Source organism: Sciurus carolinensis, chromosome 15 (genome assembly GCF_902686445.1).
Source record: "Sciurus carolinensis chromosome 15, mSciCar1.2, whole genome shotgun sequence".
NCBI lineage: Eukaryota > Metazoa > Chordata > Mammalia > Rodentia > Sciuridae > Sciurus > Sciurus carolinensis.
Window position 1 is genome coordinate 60461303 of NC_062227.1, and position 27683 is coordinate 60488985.

A 27683-nucleotide genomic window follows, 5' to 3' on the forward strand; every position below is an offset into this window, starting at 1 on the left:
AAAATAACAAAAGATACTTTAATAAATAGTGCTATATCCAACTTTTTTCAGATGACTATTTTTGCAACAACTATTGTTATATATAAGTGTTTGCTTCTATGCTCCTTCAGAAATGAGTCATAATTCAAAATACCTCAAAACTATGGGCTAGTCCACTCCATGTTAGGAAATAAAATAATGAGAGTTTTTGAGATACACAAACACAATAGATTATTCTTGTTCAAAGAACTTTTATTATTTGCAAACCCTTTATACCCAGGTCAGTAGCCAAAATGTGAAACTATTGAAAAGTGAAATTACTTTTTTCAGTAATGAAGGAGTTGGAACTGGAATATAAATTTAGTCTCTTGGGTTCCCTCAGTTCTCTAACTTATAGATTCTGTGGCTTGCCGAATCCTTTTATGTTTCTCCATCCAAGTTTATTTGGCTTAATACTAGAAGACACTGGTGAAAATCTTTTTCTAAACATAGTATAAAACATTGGTTCAAAACGTTAGTGTTTTTATTATAGCAATATAATAATATTGATAATGAAATGAAACTTTTTCTAAACAGTTTGAAACATTGGCTCATACTTTTATTTTATTATAATAACATAATGATACTGAGAAAGAAATATACATAACTTGTGGGGCAGGCACCATCTATATCTAAGGGAGATGATCATTGCAACATTTATTTTTATGAGTAGAAATTGTCAATACCGGTTATGCTTTGAAATCTGACCATCAACCCTAATGGTTGTTAATGATCATGTTTGATCAATAAAATGGATAAAATAGTGAAATTGAAGGCCTCAGAGTTTTGAAATTTGAGTTTTATAAAAATAGATTTTATAATCTCATATGGATTTTATTTATGTGTTCAATTCTGTTATTATTATTATAACTATAATGACTATAAACCTTGGGACACTAAGTAATATACCAAACCACTTAAAAATTCCGGGGTGTTAAGAAGTCAAATTTCCAGATATGACTCCTATTGGTTGATAATCCCTCCTGTTAGCTCATTTGAAAAATGAGGTATTTCTAGCTGTATTGTGAGACGCAAAGACAACCAAAATTATAACCTCTTTCTTGAAGGAATTGATAATCCTTTTGGCTGGTATCTGGCTTCAGTCTCTGATTCTATTTAAAATTTCCTTGCCATTTAAAAATTTTTCCTTTTCCTGGGGCCATATCTGTGTATGTGTGCCCATCATTTACTCTTTATACGATGCCCTTATTGAGGCTTTGTGTTCTGTGTCACTTATTCTCAAATTTTCACTTATGTTTCTCCTAAACTAATTTAGAAAAACTATCTAAACCCTCACACATTTAAAATTTAACATTCAGTATATTTGTTTTAAGTCAAATTTCTGAAACATGAAATTTTTCTGATACACCACTCTTTTAAATAAATTAAAAACCCCAAAAATATTATAGTGGTTGGATATTCATTAAATGCCTTTAGTTATCACAGGAGGAAGCTCTTCTTTCATAGAGAAAGGTTCACATCATTCATTTTTCTCCTTGAATTATTATCTACACTTCACTTTTCTCATAATATACAAGCATGATCCATTTTTTTTTATGATTGACGGTCTCTTATTGATCATCTATCTTCTTTGCAGCATGAAATGTTTATAAACTTAAATTTTATGTTTTATTTCCAATGACATTGCCTTTAATGTTAATTTTTGTTCTTATGGCTTGAGTTAACAAGCAAGTAGTGTTTCCACACTGTTGTATATAAAGTAAAATTTTATTGAAATTTTATCACTTAATGACATGAAAGGGTCTTTTTATACATTAATTGTATATATTCATGTATGAATACACTTATTGCATAAATTCTATTTCAGCTTTTCCTTTTAGTGATCTAAAACTGAAGAACTTTGTTTGCATATATGTATGAGTAAATATAACAATGAGATTTTTTTTACAACAATGATTTCAACACCTAAATTGCATGCCAAAAACACACTGTGAACTCTGACCCAAAGTCATTGATAATAATCTTTCAACTCACAGCTAGATGAGAACACTTCTTCAGTTATGCTGAAGTTATAAGTTATGGATTAAATCATTGTGAAATAATTTAGCATTCATTCAGGTTTTTACATTCTTATTTTCTAGGAGGCATAGAAACATAAAGCTGTACCAAGAATATCAAGTAATTATAACATAGAACTGCAACCTTGTATAAACTATTGAGACAGTATTAGAAAAATAGGAATATAGTTTGTAATGTACTGGGCTGGAGTTGTGGCTCAGTGGTAGAGCCCTTGCCTAGCGTGCGTGAGGCACTAGATTTGATTCTCACTGCCACATATAAATAAATAAATATAAATAAATGAATAAAATAAAATAAACATCCATGAACAACTAAATATATATATATGTATATGTATATATATATATATATATATTTTATATATATTTAAAACTAATAATAACTTGTAATGAATCTTTACCAAAGCAATATTTGGCAAAATGTTTCCATCTTATTAAGTGATTTATATATTTTTATTCAATTTATGGAAAATACCTTTAATTTGACCTATTTTAAAGATTTATTCCTCATTTTCATGCCAGGCAATCAAAACTCTTTATCTGAAAAAAGCTAACTTCTGTTTTCTAATTCAAATAAATAAGTTCATAGACATATCAAGGAATATTATATGTATGTTGGAAAATACATTCTGGAATGTCTTTTTGGTTATCGTATTTTTTTGTTTGTGTGTTCCACATATTTATTAGCGCATGATAGTTGTACATCGTGATGGGTTTTGTATATGCACAACCTACACCCATGTACTTTGGCCAGTGTCACTACCAACATCTCCCTCCATGTTCCCCACCTCCCATCCCTTGGTACCTTTCCTCTACTGATCTCCCTTGAGTTCCATGAGATCTGCCCTCACCTTTCTTTTCCTCTTTCCTCTCTAGCTTCCATATATGAGAGAACACATGGGTCTCTTCACCTTCCAAGTTTGACTTATTTCACTTAACATAATGGTCTCTAGTTCCATCCATTTTCCTGCCAATGACATAAGCCACTTTTAAAGCTAGTTTACCACAAGCAGCCCTTTCAGTTTAAAGTGTTATATTCTTAATATAATTCATTTGTATGTTCAGGTTAGAAAATGTAAAAACAATCAATGTGTTGTTTCTCATTGATTTACAATAGTGTAAGGCAATTTGAATCTATAATTTTGAAGTTATTTATGAAATAAGATATGTGATTTATAGAATAAAGTTTTCCTTTAGCAAATGGGCTTGTATGCACATGATAAAGTCCAACGACTAGCATTAGGATGTAACTAAATAAAAATCATATATTTAAGAACGTCATTTTCTTAATTTCATAGGACATACAACAAAAACCTGTCATTGCAGTATCTTGCTTAACTTTAAGGGAGTTAATGCAAAGATAGGTTTTTGTTTCTTTGTTTTTTTATTTTTCTAATGACACACAGGGAATACTAAGCATTTTATAAGCTGAATTAAAATGAAGATTGACTAAAGTTGGAATACATATTTCATACTGTTATAATTGAATAGTTGTCAAATAATGGAATTCAAGGAAACTGACTAAATCTAGAAGATACTGTATAAATTTTTAATCTGTGGATTTCAACCAACATAACTAAAAAATGTTGATATTCCTGGAAAACATTTACTTACATTTAAAATAATATCACTCCCCAGCACTGCTTTGGCTGTTTGAAGGGTTTTCTCTTTACAGATAAATCCCAGGTATGAATATTGAGAATATACTTGGCTTTCATCTTTCCAGGCTATCTCTCGGCAGCCATAGGTTCGTTTATAGAATAATGGAAAGTTCTCAGCCCTTTTTCAGCCTGCTCTACATAGTACTTTCAATTTCTGAACAACCTAACATTCTGTACTTAAAAGAAAGAAGACAAAATAATAATAATAATAATAATAATAATAATGATGGAACATTGAGGTGGCTCTATGGTATCTTGATTAATCATTTCTCTGAACCATGGAAAGTTTAGAACTATAGGGTAATGTTCCAGATTAAGATGCTCCAGAAGTGAGCTATTTTCTATAATGTAACAAGGGCATTATGGAAGAGGTAAGTAAAAAACCACCATGAAGTTACAAAGAGTGTCCTACATGGATTTGAGGATCTTAAAATTCAGCTATTTCCCTTTATGCTCACTAGGTGGATATGCAGGATTTTACAAAAACATGCATGTCTTTGTTTTACAGCTGTCGTGAGTGCCATCCCTGTGCCAACCCTAGAAAGTGCCCAGTACCCAGGAATCCTCCCATCTCCCACGTGTGGATACCCCCACCCACAGTTCACTCTCCGGCCTGTTCCATTCCCAACGCTGTCAGTGGACCGAGGTTTTGGAGCAGGAAGAAGTCAGTGTAATGCATTTTCCTTTCTTTTTAATAAGAAAAAATGAATACTAGCAAGATAATGTATAACATTCTGAACTTCCTATGCCTTGGAAATATTGATTTGCCTATGATCCTATTGATAGAATGTTCCTTTATACAACAGGCCATTCTTTGGATCCTGGCTCACATGCTTTTATGCTGATTTCCTAGGAGTTCTTCTGCAGCACACTATACTGACATTTTATGGTATGGGGACCAGCAAAGGCCAAGTGTTTTCATAAAATAGTGATGTAGTGGGTACTTTAAATTGATATGTACTATTAAGTAGGTGGTTCATAATCAAGTCACATCTTACAGTGTATTCTTATTTAATATCTGTTGGTCAAATTGAAGTATGTCTCAGTTGAGTCCCAATGAATCAATACTTGTTGAATGCTTTGACTTTCTTTACTCATTTAAGCAATACATTTTCAGCTTTTAATATTGGAGAGGAAAAGATTTTTGGAGTAGTATTTCATTTTCCTGAAGGAGGGCAGAGGCAGGAATAGAGGGAGATATTTCAGCTATTATATACACCCTAGTGATTTCTTCTGTGCCATTTGACATTTTTTTTCCCTTTGAGCACAGCTTTTTAAAATCGATTTTATGGCTTTCATCTCTTAGTTAAGAACAGGTGACTCAGCAGCTCATGTGAGAGAGGATATTTTGTAATAGATATGATAGTAACAGCAATAAAATGTATTTGTGAGGTAAGCTATATTTTTTCCAACTCAATAGGGGCAGCTCTAAGAAATCATAAATCATCTGGATGTAGCAAAGTTAGAATTAAAAGGCATCAAAAATCTGCCAAGGGAGAATGAGATTCATTTTCCCTTTTCTCATTGTACATCATACCTGAAGAATAGAGTTGTGTGCAAAATCTCAAGGGAAAAGAGCCCCCCACACCATAGTGAGGAAAATTAAATGAGAAACATGTGGGAAATCTAATCACACATAATTTCCAAATCCCAAAAACAACTAAATGGGTGATTTTAGTCAAAAAATTCAGACCACACAAGTCCCTATATCATGTCTGAAGAGAATATTTTAGTTTTAGTTAGTCTTCTCCTCATGGGATCATTGTCTACTATATTCTTTGGATTTCCTCCACATTCTATGACTTTAAAGGCACATCTAAAGAAAATTGTACAGAATGGCCTTCCTCTGGTTCCTCTGAATGACAGATACTAGCTGAAGTTCACTACTTTCTGTATTAGTAATTGTGTTAGTCAGATTTCTAATAGTGTGAGCGAAATGCCTGACATTAATAATTTAAAGGAGGAAAGATTTGTTTTGGCTGAGAGTTACAGATATTTCAGTTCATGATTTGCTGGCTCCATTGCTTTGGAACTGAGGTGAGGCAGAGCATCATAGTGGAAGGATGTGCAGAGGAAAGCTTCTCAGTTCATGGCAGCTGGGAAGCAGAGGGAGAGAAGAAGGAGTGGAAGAGGAAGTAGGTCACTGGGAACTTTCCAAGGCAAGCCCCAGTGACCTGCTTCCTCCAACTATGCCCCCTGTCTACATTCTCCACCACCTACTGGGAGTTCAGTCAGTTATCAATGGATTAATCCACTCACAAGGTCAGAGCCCTCATCAACCAATCACTTCCCAAAAGTCCCACCTCTGAACCTTACTGCACTGGGACCAATCCTTCAACACATGAGTCTCTGGAGGACTCAGGTCCTCCAAAGATTAATTTTATCCACAATATATTTCTCACCTCCTGGAAACTTATCTCCTGAGATCTGTAGTCCATCTCCTCCTCCTTCCTTTTTTGTCCAAGTTGGTTCAGCTTATTAAACTGTCTCATTAAATCATGGGGGAAATGATTCTGAAAGTTAAAATAGAATCAAAAAGAAATGCCATGGTAAGAATTTTGATTTTTGCCATGGTTAAAAGACATTTATTTGCATGAACTTTTCTGGTCAATGATTTTGGTAGTGGGAAGGCTATATACCCAGGGACTATCTGGGAAATCTCTACCTTCTGCTCAGTTTTGCTGTGAACCTAAATCACCTCTAAAACTGAAGTATGCTGGAAGTTAATTAATTCATTAAAATATTTTGTCTCTTTCATAGATTTTTTTAAATTTTGATAATTGCTTTAAAATGTTTATTAAATAAAGAATTATTTAACTATTACAAAATGAAATAAATATAAAATATATAACTATTATATGAAGTTAAATAAATAAAATAGTCTAAACCAAGTGCTTAATGATTTTTTTTTAACTTCATCTATAGTCACAGGACAATAGACATTATACTTCTGACCAAGATTTTTAAAATATATATTCAGTCATTCATCAAGTATCTGTTGAACAAAATATGTGCAGTACCAAAGAAATAGGATCTAATATGTATCAAGTGATTGCTTAGAAAAGAAAAAAAAAAAAAAAAAGAAAGAATAAGTACCTTCTTTTCTAAGAAAGGAAATATTTTCTAAGTTGCTGTCAGTAACAGTTAACTTCTAGCCATTCAGTATTGGTTTCTAAATGCATTGAAGAACACTAAGCATCCCTGTTCTCTCTCAAGCAGAAAACATTTCATGACTCTGGGTAAAAGCGTCTTATTAGTCACCTTGAGAAACAGAGAAAGGCACACGTAAAAAAAGAAAAAGGTGGCTTTGCAAAGTGTAAAGACACTATATCCTCCAAAGTTATCTGAAAAACCTTAGAGTTTGGTAAGAGACGAATCACTAAAGCCCTGCCCTCAAAACTTGCTGCTTTCTGAAGTCACAGATAAAGTTGAATTTCTCTCCAACTGTAAGAAAGTATATAGCATGTATATTTGCATTACACACGTCTGCTAACCCATCCACAGAGATTCACACAGTTGTGATGGATAAATATTTCCTCTTCCTTCTAAGAAACTTCAACTCTCAGCCTCAATAAGGCAAAAGAGCTGGCCGTGGGGAACAGGGAGCAGCACTGTGCTTTAAGAACATCTAAAATACATAGTAGTCTTGGGGCTTCATTTGTGCCAGTCATTATAGAATTAGTACCCCCATGTTTCTCATCTTTGAATCAAGTTGCAATACTAAAGTTTAAGTGATTTTCCACTCTTCCCTCCAGTTCTATTGGAGGGCTCACCAATTTTATCCATGCTATTTTTTTTTTTGAGCTGGTTCTATACCAAATTGCCAGTCCAAAAACAGAATTTGACCTAGAAAAATATCAGGAATATAATGGAGTTCATGGATTATTCTTTAGGGTCTTTTCTAAAATCCACTCTATAAGGAATTGAGATCACTCAGGAATATTACATGGTGCTGTTCTGAGATTAAAAAGTGAATTGAGATCCTAGAGGTATTCATATCTTAGAGTCATTGCAGAGAATTATTAGTATGCTGTGTTTCTATCAAATACTGCAGATTTAGACAGAAGAAAAAAATCCTCATTTCCATTTTTGCAACATTTTTGCCACTTATTCTACAGCAATTATTTATGTGTTGACATTAATTATTATAAAGTGCCTTGAGATTTGACTCTGCTGTGTAATCGTATGCTATCTGTACAATGAATTCCTCCTATTTCATCATTTGAAAATGAGTGCCTTGCCAGCACCTATTCATTCTCATTCTGCCCTCTGAATTGCAGGGAGGCTGTACTTTGTGGGCAAAAGAAGATTTCCTTTGCTTTCAGAGCTCTAAGCACAGCTAAATGCCATGTCTCAGAGCCAGTGTGTCTCTTGCAGGTGTCCTGGAGCTGGTGCTGAACTGGCCAAACAGCCTCATCTGAAATGAAAGCATTTCTATTACAGAGTAGTTGCTATTATGTTTGTTTTAGGGTTTTTACTGCTTTAAATGTCAGTTCTGAAAAATCATTTCTTTTGCTCCACTTAAATATAAGAATTATGAATACTCTTTGGAAACCCTTGTCATTTTGAACAAAATGAAAACAGCCCCTTCTGGATTGGCAATTCATTCAGTCCCTACACTGGTCCCTCCGAATCCACCCAGGGTTGTAGGCACTTCCTTTTCACTGTGTGTGGTCCTAAGGATGGATTTCACCTAACAGTTGATCCATCTATATCGGAGGCCACATTATGGTGCTCCCAGTAGGGAAGCATCATGATCAGCAAAACCCTGAGGATGCGGGACTGGGCATGCAGAGAACTTTTGGTTTTAGAGAGGCTGATGAAGAGCATTATCATGAAAGAGTAGGATTGCAAGTAGCCAAAATAATTACAGTGATGTTGTCAAAATGCATGCGCTCACATGAAATATTAAGCATTTTATTAAAGTAAGAGACTGGATTTCAGAGGACTAAAAAATGATGCATGTACATTTCTTTAAACTTATGATTAAATAATATTTTACGATGGATCTTTCATTTCGAAAGAAGAAATAGAACAGGAAAAATGAAGGAAGAGAACAAGAAAGAAATGTATCATTGTTTCTTTAATACTAAAAGAATTTCTAAACTACAATGTAGAGTAATTGCAATCCCTCTTCAATACAAAGAATCATCTAAGGCAGATTTCTAAAGAAAATTGTGAAATTACTTACCCTGGACAGATATTTTAAATTTAATGATATGAACCCTTTAAGAAGAATCAGCCAGTTGGAGACAAAAAGAGATCAGAGAACTGCAGTCTCAGGAACCTTATTTGTGAGACTCACAGTTCACAAAGGTTGAGAGACCTTAGGTTGAGTGGAAGCCAAAGTATTTTAAGTTCCCCCAGTTTTCCCCATGAGAATATAAACCCCTTGTAATAAATAATTTTCTCCATCCCAAGGATTATCTCCAGAGCCCTTTCTGAGAGTGGCTATTTTTCCCTGCTAAGCAATTACTTCAGTCTAACCATTTGTAACACCCCTTTGGGACCTACAGCATGAACAACGTGCAAGTAAAGAAACCCACATCAAAGTGGGCCTTCTTTAGGGGACAGGAATGAGTGTAGAACTCAGCCACCATTCTCAGGCCAGTGACACAAAGATGTCCATGTTGGGAATTAGCTGCATAATCAAGTCTTTATTTGGATAATTGGCTACTGATCATTCTGTCATTTAGAGGAAATGTGAGTCCATAGTAAAATCTACATAATTTGTGTCTAAACCTGTGCTTTCAATCATCTCACTATATATCTCAGATTGAATGCAAACCCCAAAGTGTTCCTCTCCCCTTTACCATCTTACGAGCAACCTATCTCCCTATAACACCTACCTAGAGTGTTCTTAGCAGTTTACTTTTTTGATTTCCCCTCTTTGAAGAAATATTTTATCTAGGCTCTGCCTGTATTTTTTTTTTTTTTTTTTTTTGGGTGCTGGGGATCGAACCCAGGGCCTTGTGCTTACAAGGCAAGCACTCTAGCGACTGAGCTATCTCCCCAGCCCCTCTGCCTGTATTTTGGCTCTGGTTGCTATACGACTACTTCCTGTCCTTGGTTGGCCCTACATCATCCTACTCCATCTTTGAGTGAGGTTAGCCTGAAGGCCACTCCACAACCCAAAGGACTTCTGACCCCTTCCCAATATAGAAGAATGAAAACAAGTGCTTCAGAAGACACTTTTCACTTCTGCATCTCTTTAATAGTGTATCTTGATCCTTTGTATCTTTCATCTCTGCTCCCTTCGGCTTTATCTGATTTTCTTTCTATCTCCTTTGCCCTTTACTAACCTTCTTGAGCCACCTGGAGAGTTGTCTCAAAATTATCTCTCTGAAATTCATTATCATGAAATATTTCCTGGTTAAAACTTCTGTTTTAGAAGTGAGATTCTTACATCACTGCCTTTTTTTTTCAATTTACCCAACAAAACTTTTTTTAAGACATGAATCATCTGAAATACTTGTAGCTGGTTAATACTTAAGACATTAGGCAGTTCCTTTCATTTGTGGTTCAACCTGGATCTCTGATATTTTGAATATGAATGAATAAAGTTGAGTCCCATTGTCCTTCAAAAGAGAAATTGCCTTGGAAATATTTTAGTCTTACTCAACTACATTCCCTGATGCAAAGGTATATTTCCATACACAAAGCTGTTCAAATGCCCATAGGCTTCCACAGATGACTGTATGAAACCTCTTCAACTGTAATAATCTGCCTCAAAATTGCAAGGTTTGCTACCAAAAAGGGAAAATCAGAATTCTGCATCCAGGCAACTTGTTCCAGCAGAGTTGTCTCTCTTATAACTTTAAGCTAGATGTGTCTCTATTTTGTTATGGGAGATAATGATAGTGGTTATTATTTGTATCATTTTATTAGCAATGCCTCTGAGCACCCTGTAACTCTGATTTGTTTGACAGTTGACATGGCATGTTTAAATCACAGAAAAATTGGCATATTGGCTGGTAGATAATAATGCAGCTGTAACTGGGTTTGGTACATTGCATTTCACTGACATTGCTACTTATGAAAGGAGAAATAACTCTTTTTTCTCGCTTCATCACTTATGATTACAGGGCCCAGACAGTTCAGGCAATATAGTCAGTGCTGAATATATTTTACTACTCTTCCTGATCCCTGTCCTGCTGGACCTATTTCTACTGTTTAAAGGGGAAGTGCCAAAAATATGCTCTAAATATATGAGGGTAGAACAATGAAAATGTTCATAATTTGGAGAAGAGGGGGCCAGATCCTGTATGTCTCTTTGAACTGAATTAGGATTCTTATGGATAACAAACTGTCTGGAATCATGACTAGATTTCTTGTCTCCATTACAGCAGTGAGTGAGGGACCAACCACACAGCAGGCACCCATGCTGCCCCCAGCTCAGCCTGAGCATCCCAGCAGTGAGGAAGCACCAAGCAGAACCATCCCCACAGCCTGTGTTCGACCAACTCATCCGCTGCGCAGCTTTGCTAACCCTTTGCTACCTCCACCAATGAGTGCAATAGAACCGAAAGTCCCTTACACACCACTTTTGTCTCAGCCAGGTAAAGTACCTGTCTGCTCACATTAAAATTATTATCATTGATGCCTCAACTTAAGTGCATGAGAAGGTCTGGATGTGATATTTATTTTCAGTATTGATTGCGTGCCCAGCATGCTCAGAATTGTTACTGATGTTTGCAGGGTAGCTCTTAATCATCTGTATTACAAGCAACTGACAAGTTGTAGGTGCTTTTCATTAATTTGGAAAGTTGTCCATGAATGCCATATGCCAATCCATCACTGTTATGATGGACTATGGGTAAGTCCTCTAGAAAATATTGGAAAAATTCCTGAGTACCTAACTTTTCATTGTTCCATAAGGTTCCTAGGAACTTAAGGTAGACTCTAAACTAAAGCTGAAGATATAAGAATCTGCAGAACTACTTCTTTGAGAAATTTTATTTCATCCTTCTTTATTTCCCAGAGTTTGTTACTTATTTCAGAGAACTAGGACCAGAAAGGAGTGTCAGAACCAGTGTGGGGTCTAACTTTCTAATTCTAGAAATAAGGAAACCGAGATTTAGATCGACAGGAAGTAATATTTATGATGCTCTTTCTGGGAAAGTTGAATGGCAGGGAGGAGAACCAGAACCCCAGACTCCCATGCAGAGCTATGCTTACTACTTCAACTGCCATCCAACTGGGCTGAACCAAAGCTTCATTCTGTTTTTTCAAGGAATTGAGGGAAAGACAGAGATAGAAACAGAAACAGACATAAGAAAACAAATAAAAAGGGAGGAAGAGATAATACTCTACAGGTAGAATGAATCATGATATAGGTCAATAGATACATATATACATACAAAATTATATATATATATATATATATACACACATACATACATATATATAGTGCTTTAAATCATTTGGAACATTAGAATAATTCAAAACAACCTCAGTATTTTCAGCACGAGATAGGGAATTTGCAGTTGGATACTGCCAATCTATAGTGTGCAAATATATATGTGAATAAATTTCTGCTATTCAGGTCCATGCCTATAGTGATTCTATCTTGCATTAGTACATAGCCACATGACTATAAATTTAGAAAAATAGGATTGCCTGTGAACTATATTTATTGTCTTTAATATTAAAAATACATCTGGCTTCTGGCGTCACATTAATTTATTTTTGTACATCCCTTCTGATGTTCTCAAAATTCACATGGTAGGTAGAATGGATTCTCTTCTTGCAGCCCCTAGGAGGCAGGGTGCAGTCCAAAGTGATGGTAGGTTCCATTGCTTGGAATGTACACTGCAGGACAAGATCTTCTGTGAATTATAGGCTCAGTGCAGGTCATGACTTCATTCCATAGCAGATATCCCTTCTAACCCAAGAAGACTTGAACTTAAAGCAAATCTATATTGCCCAAGCCCTTTTCTTCATCTGCTGACATACACACTCCCCATACACATCGTGGGGAGGATCTGCTACTTAATATTGTCCCCAAATTCTGAAGGTCTTTGGTAATTGAAACATTTCAAAGTAAGAGAATTCATCTAATGAAATTTCTGTCTCAAGAGTATTCTACTTGATGATTTCTGGCTGCATTCATTTCTACCTATAATACCAAACTTGGAGAAGAACTTGAATGAGACAGGTTTATGTCTAGGATAGGTGGCAAGTCAATTACAATTTAATAAGAACTAACCTTTAACAAATATTTATCGAAAGCACTTATATAATAGGTATACTTTTGAAGGCTTATAATATCCAATTTGATCCTCAAAACAACTTTGCAAGGTAGTTGCTAGTCTTAATCCCATTTTTTGAATAAGGAAACTGAGACACAGATAATTTAAGTAGCTTATTTAAGTCCACAAACCTGGTAAGTAATGTATCTTCCCACTCTTTTTGACTTTAGAAAGCTTGAGTTCTCAAATTTTAGGAATCCATTTGTGCCTCTCAGTTTATGTCCAATTTATTTCATGATAAAAACAGAAAAATTAAATTAAATCATTTCAAAATTAACAAAAATAACAAAAGCAGAAACATCTACAATAGTTATGAGTGGAGGAATAATACCATTTCCTTACAAGCCTCCCACACTCAAGTTTTCATGAGGAAAGGTTATCTATTCTCTACTAAAGATGACTGATTTTGTAATATCACAAAACTCAAGTGCTATAGCCCTTTACCTAGTCTCTCTTCTCGGAGGTTGTGTTACTCAGCTTTCCACCACTATAACAAATATAGCTTATGAAAAGTTTAATTTGGCTTACAGTTTTGGAGTTCTAGACCATGATCGCTTGGGCCTGTGGCAATGTAGCACCTCATAGAGGGAACGCATGGTACTGCAAATCATTCACTTGCTTGTTAGGAAGCCACAGGGAGAGTAAAGGAAGGGACTGGGGTCACCTTGAGGGCATGCCCCCAGTGACCTTAAGACCTCCCACTAGGCCCCACTACTCAGAAGTTGTGCCAACTCCCATTTTCACCATCCTGGGGACCAAGCCTCTAACACAGGCACCTTTGTGGGAGATTCAGGATTCAAATGGTAACAGAAGAAAAGTTGTTGCCATTGTTGTTTTGAGTAACTATATTATGTAGAGAAAAAAGCTGCCAGCATGTATTCCATTTGTTTACAATAAAAATAAATTAAAAAAAAAAGAAAAAAGCTGAAAATGGCATTCTGAAGTCTATTTTAAATGAAAGATTTTATGGTAGCAGTGCTCTTTGGAATACAAGTTTTGGAAACCAATCTATACTCTTGGAGTTCTATGATAGCAAAATAATCAAAAATAACTTTAATTTTTAGAAAGAACATCTGTGATAGAATAAAAAACTGACATATTTCCAGTAGATATTATTTTCTCCTAGTTGCAATAATTCCAAGGATGCCTTAAACAAAATTTGACACAACATAGCACAAACAAATGGATTTTATCCTTAAAGGAAGCAGAGTCAGGTGTACTGTCTCTATCTATTCCATAAAATACTAAGCATATCTGAAGAACTATTCTATGATCTAATGGTATGCATGCAAAAATCTCATTTTCTTTTATACTTTTCCATTTTATACTTATAAGCCTTCCTTTGTGTGACTATTGTTCTTGTTTTTATTTGAACTATTTCTTACACAAGCATCTCTTTTTTCATTTTTTCTAGTGTCTCCAACTTGAGATCTTACTTTGGTTTAATTTAATTTAATTTTTTTTTTTTTAGTTTCCCTTTAAATACTGCCCTCCCCCACTCGACATGAGGCAGGCTGCACAATCACTTTGGAATTATTAAATGCCTTTTCCCTTTTATGTTTCTCTTTCATTGTCTCCCTGTGATTCTTGTTCATTTCATAATGCCTTACCTCATGATTTTCAAATAAGTCTCCCTACATTGCTCCTGACACATGGTAAATAGTATGCTTTTAAAAGGGGCTGATGTTTACTTATTCTAATAGAAAAAGAAAATTAGCAGACTGACAAATGTATTAGTGGTGACATTAACTACATGCTTCTTAGCCTAAAAGATGAAATACTTAGAGCTTTCAACAAATTTTAATTCTAAGAAAATCATTACTTTAGTCAAACTGATGGATGAAGTAAAGTCATTCTCTTGTCAGCTTTAAAAAGAAAATACCTCAAATAATTTTACTCTGGATTTCACAATAAAGGACTGCGTAATTAGTAATGAATTTATCTTTACTTACTGCAAGTAATTACTTTAGAATATGGTAATGTGAGGCGTTGCTCTGATTTTTAAAGATCATGCTAAATGAGAAGTTCCTTCTGCTTTGAAGGCTTTGAGATTAGGATCAATGAAGTTCTTCCTTAAATTCCGGTGTGTGGTTCATCCCTGTCGGTGGTATTAAGGGTCTGGGTGTCAGTGTGCTTCCCACTGAGGCCCACAGAGCTGCATGCAGCAACCTTGTGTGAGGCATGGGCAACACACGCTCTGCAGTAGCAAGTTCCCTGGGATCACACAGCATCTTGCAGTATCACTATAGAAGCTGGCAATTACAAAGTCATTCTGTTGTCATAGCGATTGGAATTCTGCCTACCTGCAAAGAGATTCATTCCTTCACTTTTTTCGACTTCCACCTGCTGAGCTGGAAATTTAGCTTACTGGACTCCAGGGTATTTATAGTGTTCCTTACAATCTCATCATCATCTCGCGATGATGTTTTCTTAATGCTTTATCAATAGATGTGACCTACTGTGCAGTCTTTACACATTTCACGGAGGTTACAATTGCTATACTTTGCAAATCACAGTTGTGGACATTGAAGTGATTTGGCCTAGTCCTCTTTCATGTTAAATAGAAAATGTTAGATGGAGTTTTAGACATATTGTATTCTAGATCAGACATAAATTATACAAGGGGCCAAGTTAGGGGGTGTGTGTGTGCGTGTGTGTGTTCCTTCACTAGTGCAAACTCCTTTTAGCTGTGAAATGATCAGCTGCACATTAAATGAACTTGGATTAGGCAGTCATTTGTCTTCTGGAGCTGTAATTCTAAAGGGAAAGAAAATAGGACCTCTTAAATAGTGACTTCTATCACAGTACTCTTTTACATTATTAGCTTCCCAGAACTCTTATGTCTTTGTAAGTCTAAGTAAGCGTTATGTTGTCCTCCATTTACACATTACATTTCTGCACATATATATTTATAAAAGTGAAAAGAAAAAAAACCAGAGCATTCTGATCTTTTCAGTCTTTGAAGGATCAATATGTCAGTGGACATGACAAGACCAAAACTCACTTCATTGTACTGAGAAATTGAGTTTGATTTTCCCCCTGCAAATTGTGGCATGTGCTTCAATTTGTCTGAGGATTAAGGACAAGGCGGAGGTGGAGGTGGCTGACAGTGGACAGAAAAGGCGTTTGATTTATATTTCGTGGCGGTTGGGAAATCATGTATTCCTGTGGTAACCTGATCTTTCTGGCAGGCCTTATTTTAGTAAATATGTTATCACACAAAACTGCCAATAAATTACTATGATACATTAATACAATTGCTTTCCCTGAGCTCCTCATAGGCCACCACTGGAGTTGTTCATCAGAATTACCACAAGAGTGTTCCATTCTGCTAAAATCAGTCACAGGCAGAGGTCATGGGAGATCAGACATCCTTTAGCAGGTGACAGAAGATGGTCATTTTTAAGATCAGTGGAAGAGAATAAATCATTGGTATTGCTAAGTAGGAGAGAGATGTGTTGATCTGGTGTTATTGGAGCCAATACTTCCAATCAATTCTACAGTGGAAAATTACACCCCTTCCTGTTACATAAATTTCATCTCAGGTAGAAGTTCATCTGTATCTTTTTATGGATATCGCCTTGAAATTGTCCTGTCCAGTAACAGATTTAAAAAAAAAAAAACAGATGAAATTTGATTTGATTTAGTCTGGCCATTGTAAATTATCCCTTGATAAAATGTAGTTAAGAAAAATTTGTCCTAGATGTCACTAGTATTTGTGATTCTGGAACCTACTTGGTGTTTATTAGAGGAAATACTAATTTCCTCTAGAATGGTGTTCTAGTAAATAAATGAGACAGCTCTGTTAACTGTCTCAAAGAGCAGAAATGATTTCTGGAGATAGTATGAGTAATCCAAGTGACTGATTCCTCTTTTCTAGACAAGAAAGTTGAGGTTTAAAAGACTAAGCAGTCTGCCCAAGGTCAACAATGAAGCTAACAGTTAGATTTTTAAAGCTCAGAGAAATATAAAATTAAAGAGAAATTTAGGATTTTATTTTGCTTTTTAGTTATGTTAATAGTTGTTCTTAATGTTGAATTTTCTCCTATAAAGGGTCTTCTATGTTGATCCTAAATATTAAATATCCCCAAGGAAAAATTATAGCAGGTAGGTTGTCATTCAAATTAGTGTTTGAGTAAATGTTTTATCCCTTTGTGTTGGCACTAAATAGAAGAAAGAAGTTGCAGCCAGAGTAGCAAATAGCCAGAGAACCCTGGAATAGCTGCCATCTGTCTTAACCTCACCTGTCCAACCTGCTGGCCACCCCTCCACAGGAAGGCAGGAAGCCAGGGGCTGACATCTGTTGCTTTCAGCACCACTAATGGCCAAGACTTTGGACTCCAACAAGGAAAATAGAGATGAACAGAAGGAAGAGTAAAATAAAATTAAATGTTGAGGCACATGGCAGCAGTTCCATAAGGGCAAAAAAATTAATGACTAGTATTTTTCAGAATTGCAAAATCCTGTTGGTGGAGGGAGGAAATGAATGACCAGGGTTAAAATTTGAGCCCTTTTGATCAAAAGTTTGTCTGATTTTAAAAGTAAGAAAAAATATTTCATAGGGAATGGTTAGATCCTAGGTAAAATTGAAGTTGATTATCAACCTAATACAATTAAACTCCAGGATTAGGATTAAAATATCACTTTGCCTTCCAGATAATCACAAAAGAAAATGAAAAAGAGTCTATTTTCAGAACTTTGTGACTTAATATTAGACATAATTTAAAACATAAGTTCAGAAGAAGGTCTTGGGATTTTACTAGAAAAGTGAGTAGCTTTATAAATGATAGATTTGATAGATTGAAGGGTGAAGGAAAGGATGAGCCATAAGTTGTTTCCAAAGCAGAAAATATTCCTTTCACATTTTTTATGAACTTGGTAGTCCACATGGTTAACTACTGACATATAGATTTTGTTGTTATTTGTAAATTATCTTGGAAATCAAAGTGTCTTTTGAAACATTAGCTTAGGTGGAATGAATAAAATCAATCCTTTGCATTTTATCACCATTTATAGTTCATAAAGAGTTCTGCCAAGTAAATTCACATCTACCTGAGAAGTAACTGTAATCACCATTACTGATACAGAGGTAGAATACTTTGTAACTTTTCCAGAATCTTGTGTCATTTTTCTTAGACCCTTCATCCAAACTCTTATATATAATGTACACAGAAATGCTTGTCAGGTTGATCAAAATATAATACCGAAGGTGAGAGCCAGAATTTGAATTCATTTCTTCAGTTTCAATTTTAATGATGATTTCAGGTGAAGCAAAGCAATTTGAAAGTGAGTAGAAGGATTAGATATTGATGGTAAAGGCAGATAAGATGAAATGACTTTCAACTTCATGACCATTTGATGACAAAATGCTAAATGATCTGAACTACAAATTACATTGTCTGCTAAAGCTGAATTAAATTGCCTGAAGTGAAAAAGACAATTCAAAGCCACTGCCCTTGGAAATTCAGTTGTTTACCTTCATGAATATAAGTAGACATGCATTTGCATCCACAGAGTATAAAGGAGAAGAATAGCAGATGTTGTATTTATAAAAGATGGAGTGCAGGTCAGAGGACATCAGTGATCCTGAGATCTAGTCTCTCTGTTATGCCAACTAAGGAATTGATTTTTCACCTCTGAATCCTACCTTTGTCATCTGTAAAGTCAATGGTCCTCCCTAAGCAAAGGGAGCATATGAAATTCTACTACTTTAACTCTGCAGAAGTAAGGGTAGATATTGTCCTTATGTTTTTTCTTTGCTTTTTGAAAGAGCATGAGTAAGGGAAGGTTTTTAGTTTGAATAAAGATTCTAAGCTTCATGGTGTGCATTCCAAGTATTTTAAGCAGTTAACAGTTCTACTAGTTTACAGCTCATCCGATGAATAACAGGTTCCAGAGCTTTCTTTGGGAGCAGGGGGATATTTTGAAACAAACAAATCATGTTCAAATAAACCTCTTATTCATGGAATATTGAAAATATGCTCTGAAGACCTAACATACTAAAAACAAAATAGTCTTTGTGATATAAAAATAAACTGGGAGTTTAACTGTCAGCAAACTATTCCTGAAGGTATGACCTGTAATATCTCAAATATTATGTAAAAGGCATTGACAACTCCTACTTCTGAAAATTTATAACTTTTATCTTACTGGCAAAACTTCCAAAGAATGCATGGACAATGTTAAACATCTGTTGTATTCCTGAGCTTTGACTTTCATCTCAGGTTTGCAGGAGGATTGATGTTCTTATTGTTAGAATCTCCTTATTTACCAGAATGTCAAGGCTCTCAAAGGAGAATCCCTTTATCCTTTGCAACAAAAGAGATTCTAGTAATTTTTTGATTTTGTGTTAATAAAAGTTATAAGTAAACCCAACTGATTTCGAAATGAGGGGGCATATTAGGACACAATTGCCTATGTAGGCTCAGATGAATAAAGGAATTGCAATGACAGTTCTTTTCCAAATGTCCCTTCTTAACTAGCCTTCTTTTGCATTTCCCATTCTTCTGCCCAGTAACTTGTATGCACTTTTCTACTTTTGTGACCATCTGAGTCATGGTTTTCTAATACAGACTGCATTGTTCAAACCAAAATAAAGTGCTAACCCTAGGATGGTTTTTAAAGCCAGAGATTGTTAATTTAACCTTTAGTTCTGGTTGGTGTTGCTTTAAAAATTATAGTTATCTGTTGATTCTTTCTTCGACTCAGTTAATAGAAACAGGCTACTTGGTGCACACAGGTCTGAGTTGATACCTGCTGGCCTGAGCTGATACCCGCCTCTGTTTTGAACTCAAAGAAGGACAGTAGGGCCACCTGAGAGTGATGAGAGTTGATTCAGTCTTGCAGACCTCTTCTCTGACAGGTGCAAAGTATAACTGAAAGTGTTTACTGAAGGAAAATAATTAAACTCCACTAGGACCAGTGCCCCTGCTGATTGTCTGGTTTACCCTTGAATAAGTCATTTAACCTCTTTATGCTTCAATTTTCCACAACTGTAAGGGGAAAATAAAAGCTAACCTACAAATGGTTTGTTGCATGATTTTAAGGAATCCAAGCATATAAACATGAATTATGCTCATTGAAAGTGTTAGCGCTGAGTCCAGGAGCTTCTGATTTGATATAACCTTGGAGACGGAAACACCTTGTAAACATACGTGGCCCGCTGAAGTTTCCCACATTTTTTCTAAGCAGCAGTGGGATCATGTGGAAGGAGGTTTAAAAGTACATTTTAATGACTTGCTGGCTGGTAAAATGAGATCTAAATCATGAATGCTGTTTCACCACAAGGATATGCAAGAAAAGTAGGTAGTCAGTAAAATGGACCCCTTCACGGAAGACCTAGTGATGACTAGAATAACTCAGAGCAGCATCTCAGAGTTGCCCAAAGTCTAGAGGTCCCTAAGAGGGTAGCTTCATCTATTTCAGCAGGACTTGTTCTCAAATCCTAAATCCATCCACCAGGAAGGAAGTTGACCTCCTCCCAACTTCTTTAAATGACCCTACTGCAGTACAGTGGTGCAGGCCCACACAGATGTTATGTCAAGCAGGTCTACAGGTTTGGCAATAACTGCCGGGCTTCCTCTTCCCTATAAACCCCACATCTCCCAAACTGATCCTCACAGTGGTGCATGTTACATGACTGAAGCTCATGGAATTTCCTAGATACCAGCTCTAACTTTTGCCTTCGTCATTTCCTATACCAATAGTCCAGAATGAGAATACCAAGGCAAAGAGGACAGAGGAGTGAGGAGCAGAAGTAAGCAACTGAAAGTGGGAAAAAGGGTTTTCTCATATGCAGAACATTACTGACACATTTGCCTTCTCATTTACAAATAATAGATTTTGTTTTATTAGGAGTATTACAGTATGTGTCATCTCCAAATTTGATTTGAGATATAATTTTTAGTTCTAAACTCCCTGTGGACATGGCTATTCAAAGCAGTGAGTCTTAAATTTTACCTGTCTGGGAATCATCTGCAGGTCTTATTAAAATGCAGTTTCTAATTCAGTGAACCTGGAGTAGAGTCTGAGATTCTGAATTCCTGAATTCCTCTAGAAGATTCTAGATGATATGGAGGCTACCCCTCTTCAGGTCACAGTTGGAAGCCATTAGTTTTAGAACAGATCATGTGCTCCTAACCAGGGGTTCTTGGAGGAACTTGTGTGTTTGGTAACTTGCTTGAAATCAAATAAGTATTTGTGTGTGTGTGTGTGTGTGTGTGTGTGTGTGTGTGTGCGCGCGCGCATGCATAAGCACACACATATTTATAGATGTACAGTTTTTTTATCCTAGCAAGTAGGTTTGTAGCTTTCCTTAGATTCTAGATTATTCATCGTGTACAACAGGGTAAGAACCACTTGACCTTTCTTTTTGACATCACCCTTTATTTAGGCTCAGTTGTGGAACATCAAAACCAGAAATTGTTTTTTCTTTCATTTTGCTCTTTTGATTTTCAAGACTAGTTCAAAAAAAGTTTTATCTAAGGTCAAAATCTGAGCACTTTTGCCCCTGCTCAAGTCACATTCTGCAGAATTTAAGCATTCATGTTCATAGAAACACCTGAGGCCTCCATGCACATTCTTCAATGCCTGATGAAGGCATTAGATTAGTATTTATAAATGTGTACAAAGAGCTCCCACTTCTAAAACTCTGAATTTTTTGCCTCAATGAAGATTGATAGTTAAGATCTCCAATTCTCTATGGTAAGTTTTCTCCAAAATTCAAGCTCTTATGCGGACCTGGAATATGTTAGCTGTCATTTCTGGGGGGGTCACCATACCCTAGGCTTCTCACATTCCTATGAGACAGTGGAGGGCACCTCCCTCAGAGGTTGAATGATATGCACACGCAATTTGCAAAAGAATGACTTGCCATTCAATGAAAATTTCAGATCAGCCTGTGTCAAGTCAGGGTGAAAAGCTTATGCAATCTGCAAAATAAACAGTATTTTTTTTTTTTCTGGTGGTAGTAAGGTAGTTACAAAAGTGGTAACATAAATCACAGGAAGTGGGAGGTAATTAGAAGAAATGTTTACTTGAGCAGTCAGGAAGTTAAATTGTAAGATATAATTTCCTATAAGATCTTTTGTAAATCATGATTGGATATAAAATATGTCTAAGGAGCAAATATGTTTTTGAGGAGGCTGGTGGCAGAAAGGGGCTGAGAGAAAACAGAGCTCTGAAAGAAGAAGAACTTAATAAATTGTCCAATACAAGTTTGGACAATCAAAACCTGCTTTCCTTCTTCCTGCTCTTTTCCCTCGCTCTCCCTCCCTTTCCCCTTCCTTCCTTCCCTTCTCCCTCCTTCTGTCACTGGACCTACCTCCCATTAAAAGTCCCCTCTTTCTGGACTCAGAGCTTCTGAATTTAAATGGCAACAAGTACTATACAAATAGTGGCTACCAATACCCAAAGTATTCGAGTTTTTAAAATTCCAGATCAGAGAGGGGAACCCTGATAGCGTATTACAGTTACAACAAGGGAAGTGGTTTACAATGAATTTCCATTAACCTCTTGATATTTTTATTGTCTGAGAATTTTCTAGCGTTCCCTTTGAGTTCTTGGGCTCCATGGATCAGGCAGGACCAAGTTTCTGGAAACTGACTTGGAGCCCCTCCTGTCAGGTCCATCCCCAGAACTCCCTCTCCTCTACCTCCAAGCATCTACTGTCTTCCAGGTGCATACAAACAGTGTCTTTTCTTACTCTTTCCTGTCTCAAAGTTCAGATTTTGTTTATTTATTCTGTATATAGTACCTAAAGAAATATTTCACACTTATGTGACTTACCTTCCAAAACTAACATTTAAAATCGTGTAAATATAAATTTCTTTTCTTTTTTCAGCACAGGGGATTGAACCCAGGGCTCCACACATGCTAGGCAAGTGTTCTACCACTGAGGGGCATCCTTAACCCTTTTTATTTTATTTTGAGACAAGGTCTCACTAGGATGCTCAGGGACTTGTGATCCCCCTGCCTCAGCCTCCAGAGTAGCTGAGATTGCAGTTTGTGCTAGAGCGCCACCTAGCTTCAGCATTTAATAGGACAACAAAGTCCCACTCCATACTCAAGAAAAATGAATTCTAACCATGTCAATGAGATTTGCAAATTTTCTTATTGATAATTACCATTATTAGGCATATAACCATAAGTTTACTGTCTCATTTAATCTTCATAAAACATGAAAAGTATTATTTCTCCCAGTTTATTCACAAGGAGATTTTGAAGCAAAGAAGATTTAACAAATACATTTAACGGCACATTGTATTTAACTGTCAGGCAAAGGATTAGAACCTTGGGATTTCTGAAACCAAGGCCTACTCTCCTGAACAGCTATGTTTAACACACACACATGGAGTCAATGATTATGTGAATAGTAATCTCACAATTAATAAACATTAAGCCTGTATTTAGGCATCTCCCTTAACATGTAAATATATACACTGAAAACGCTTCTTCCCCAAGGGTATTCTAATGTTCTCACTGGAATTTGTATAATAATACATGACACAATTCTCCAGCTTCTGCATTTACAAAAGAAAACATAACTTCTTTCTTTCTGTTTTCACTATTATTTGCGTATCAATTTGTTTTTATTTTGTCACACTTTTGGGGGGTAGGACAGTTTCCAAATATATATTGATTATTCATTTCTTACATGCATTGGACCAACATATGCAATTGTAGAAAGTTTTATTTCTTATTGGTTGACTAACACAGCTATCTATATAGATGTCAAAAACCCAAAGATAATATAAGCTTATTTCTAAATCCCACACAAGATGGCCAACAGCTTATTTTTCAGAACTAGCTTCCAATCATTTTAAGAATATGAAATATTCAAAAACTCCATGTGGCTGTACATGTTGAATATTGAAGAGTTTATGAAACATTGCATAGAAGCATATTTCCTCATAAATAATTTCCCATACATGGGCTTGAAGAGAGCTTCTCTTTGGCCCAGCATGACAAGGATTAGTCAGAATGTTTCACTGACATTTAGTTTCACTGCCAAATGGAGAAGGATAAAATTGCAATTAACAAGTATCTTTAGAGAATGGACAGTTCTGAGGACCCTACGTTTCTATAAGCTCAGGGTAAATATAAATAATTTCATACTACAGAAATATTTAACCAATAACCAACCAATTCCATTTTGGTTATGAAGACTTGGAAGAATGGACTTTGCCCATACTATGTCTTTAAGTTCCACATTTAAAGCAGTCCTTGTTGCTTTATATGGCAAGAACCCAGAGTACTGAGGAATTAAAAAACACTTCAGAAGCTACAGTTACTAAGGACAAGGACAGGGTAGAAGCCTAGTTCTGCATGCCTCCAACTATTAACTCCTTTTCCAGGTGAGTGGAAAGTCACTTAAGTCTATGAAGATGGAGGAACAGCATTTGTAAAGGCCCAGAGGTAGGACAGTATGAGATATTTTCAGAGTTTGGGGTAGGCAAAGGCAACCTTGCTGGAAAGGATGATCCCTAGGGCAGAGATGACATGACCAGCTGGAAGGAAGCCAAATATGGCAGGTGAAAATGAAGCTGTTATTAAGGAGGATCAAATGGCAAACCAAGGCCAAGATAGAAAGTCTCTGATGGAAGTTAAGGGCAGAAGGAACAGAACAGAAGAGGCAGTTGCAAGAGGTGTCTTTCAAAAGAAGAAATGGTAACTGAGTGAATGAGAGAGAAGAGGTTCAAGGTGGCTGTTCCTTTACTCCTGATTCTTCAGGAATGTGGTTGTAAATAATCAACTAGAGTGAACTGAACTGAGAAGTTACTCTATGAAAAGAATGGGAATGTAGGAGAGGGAAGAGTGCATGTTGAGCATGAAGAGGTAGTGGAGCACCCAGGTGGGAATGTGGAGTATTTAAGATAAGGTGGCTGCATTCAAGGGAGGTCTCATGGCTGCAGTAGCCTCTTGGGAACTCATTCTCAGTGAGAAAGAGTTTCAACCTGCAGTAGATTGAATTAGATGATAACTCCCAGGGAAAGAAATGGAAGGAGAAAGTGAAGTTCCAAAACTGAGTTAGCTAGAAGCACATTTTGTGAATAAGAGACCCCAGGGATAGGAGAACTGTGAGAGTATAATTTTCCAGAAGCCAAAAAAGGAGTACTTGCAGGAACAGTAGCTATAAATACCATAGCCCCTTTGTTCAAAAATGCCAACATTTCGGTTTCTCCTTCTGAAGTTTGATTAAATGAAACTATCAGCTGCTCAGAAAGAAAAATGTACAGCAAACTCTGTGTATGCACTACCTCTATTCCAACCATGTTTTCATATTTTAGTATTTTACATATCTGTTCATCTATCCATGCATCTTATTCTTTAATGCTGTTCAAGGGAAGCTGCACTATCAGTTCCCTTTTCCCCTGAACACTTTCAACAAGCATACAAAGATCCCTTTGCCCTTGGAGTCTAGGTTTACTTGCATCATTTTAAAAACTCCAATAATTGAACAAAATCAGTTATAAGAAGCCAACTGATTTCCTAAGTATTATTGTGAATTATAGAAGTGAGGAAAGAGAATACAATCAAATTCCATAGAGAAGTGTATAGGGCAGATACTTAGCAGACTGCACCGGTAGGAGAATATTTGTGACCTTCATAGTCCAGTGTGTCCTTCCATAGTCTAGTGAGGACAGAAGCTGAGAGTGCTGTGAATACATAAACAGGCCATATGCAAGTATAGACCAGCCCCAAAGGACAGGGAAGAAGTTTCTCAAGGCACAAAAATTGTAAGACTCATGTGAGTTGTTTTCCCTGTTGGTACGAGAATGGAGATGGTATTTAATTTGCAGTTGAAAATATTTTTAAAAAACCTAACTCCACCTCATTGTCTAAAACACTGTCTTTGAGCATTTCTGTCTTGAAAATATTACTCATGCTGTGTTTTGGTCCTTCTATGAAGTACATATAAAAGTTGGAAGCAATTGAGTTGAATTGGCAGTGTACTAACAACACAATGTAATCTGGAAATTATATTCTTGGCTGTGGTCATGGTATCCGTTAGCATCTGTGTGTGTGAGCGTGCGTGCATGCTTTGATGGCTTCTATTAAAAATGAAACCAGATTAACATCAATTATTTCAGGACATTAAGAAATCAGCTTCTGGGTAATCAAGGTTTTATGATAAAAACAGAGCCCTTCATAGCAATCCACTAGTCTTTAGCATAGAAAATATTTCTAATATTCACAAAATAATTTCATTTTTTGAAAGTGAATATTATCTTAGACTTCATATGCAATATTTAGTAGAAATGAAATCTACTGCATACTCATGTGGATGATTTTGGATTATGATGACATTCTACAAAGAGTAAATAATTACAGAAGCTATGGGAAATTGAAGTGTGTGTTTCTACATTGTTTCTGCATCTTAAAAACATTTTCTTTCTCTAATTTGAAAACTAGTGCAATGTCACTTCTTTTTCTTGGTGAATTGAGAATGTGTTTTCTCCAAAGTTTTATCACCACAGATCAGCAAAAATTAGACAATAAAGTAGGGGTTTTAAGCCCTATTTTTCATGAAAAATAGAATTGACAATTTTCCTAACAGAGCACAAAATATCCAAATCACACTAACTATAGATAATGAATTCAAATTGGTTGTTTTTCATTGCAAATAAGGTAGAAAAAGTTAAAAAGAAAATTTAAAAATTGATTTGGGCAGAGGAAAGGAATGTCCCTTTTATAAGAAACTACCTAAAAATCATTTGAAATATTTCTTAAATTAACTGAGAGGCCTTTTGACTTTGACATTGTATGAAAAAAAAAAAAAGTCTACAGAAAGACAGTCATCTTACAGTGAGTGATGGATACAACATAGAATCAATATCTTTAAGCTTGAATTGTGGGAACCTGCCCAAAAAAAACACAAGATTTCAGTTTTGAGTTTGTACTTTTGTTTTATTTTGTTGGATATTTTGTTAATATGTGATGTAGGAAACTCAGAGAAAAAAATCAAAGAAAGGAGAAGATAAAGAACTGCTCCAGTGAATTCATTTCTTAAGATCTTTGAAGATTTCCCTGAAACTTTTCTTCTATGAAATTTCTAAATCAAAAGCAGGAACCAGAGGGATTATTATTTCAAGGTCTCTGCAGCCTCCCTGACCTGTTGTGGACTTTGCCATAGTCTTGCTCCTGCCAGGTCTAATCTCCTTAAATGGGGTCCTGGGTGGGGTCTCAGGACAAAAAGACTCATTCTACGATGTCTTCGTCCTTGAGGACTGCTTATCTATCTTTCACTTAGTCTTACCTAAACTGTATAACAGAGGAACTATTTAACAAGCCTACCTTCCTTTAAATCTCTATGTTAGGTATTCCCTTCCTCATCATAAAATGCAAAATAAACAGGTCTCCTGTGCATAGAATTTTTATGGATCCAAAGTCATCTGGAAATATTTAAATCAGGTCCAACATAATTCGTCACTTTCTCCCCTTGAGTATTTTGGAAAATGTTCTTTTCCTCGATTGCTATGAAGTTGCTTCTGATGTACTTGATAAGTTCAGTACTTGGATTCCAATTTGTGACATTAGGAAGATACAGCAGACCACAAATAGGCAGAACTCAGAAAGTGGATGTCTTTTAATTGATACTTCCAGAACTTGCATTATCACAGGAGAGGAACTAAATTACTTATTATTGCATTGTTCATTCAGGAGGTAGATGCCTTATAGCTTAGAGAAACAATAAGCTGAAAAAATATTAGCAT

At 35.9% G+C, this 27683-nt stretch overlaps 1 protein-coding gene across 1 annotated transcript in view; it reads left to right on the forward strand.

The window, feature by feature from the left end:
• The window catches only part of Dcc (DCC netrin 1 receptor), a 1110494-nt gene that overhangs the window by 1065486 nt on the left and 17325 nt on the right, over nt 1–27683 (forward strand). The window contains exons 26-27 of the mRNA XM_047526548.1: nt 4227–4388; nt 11065–11277. Coding sequence (XP_047382504.1) covers nt 4227–4388; nt 11065–11277 — 375 coding nt within the window. The remainder of the gene's footprint in view (nt 1–4226; nt 4389–11064; nt 11278–27683) is intronic.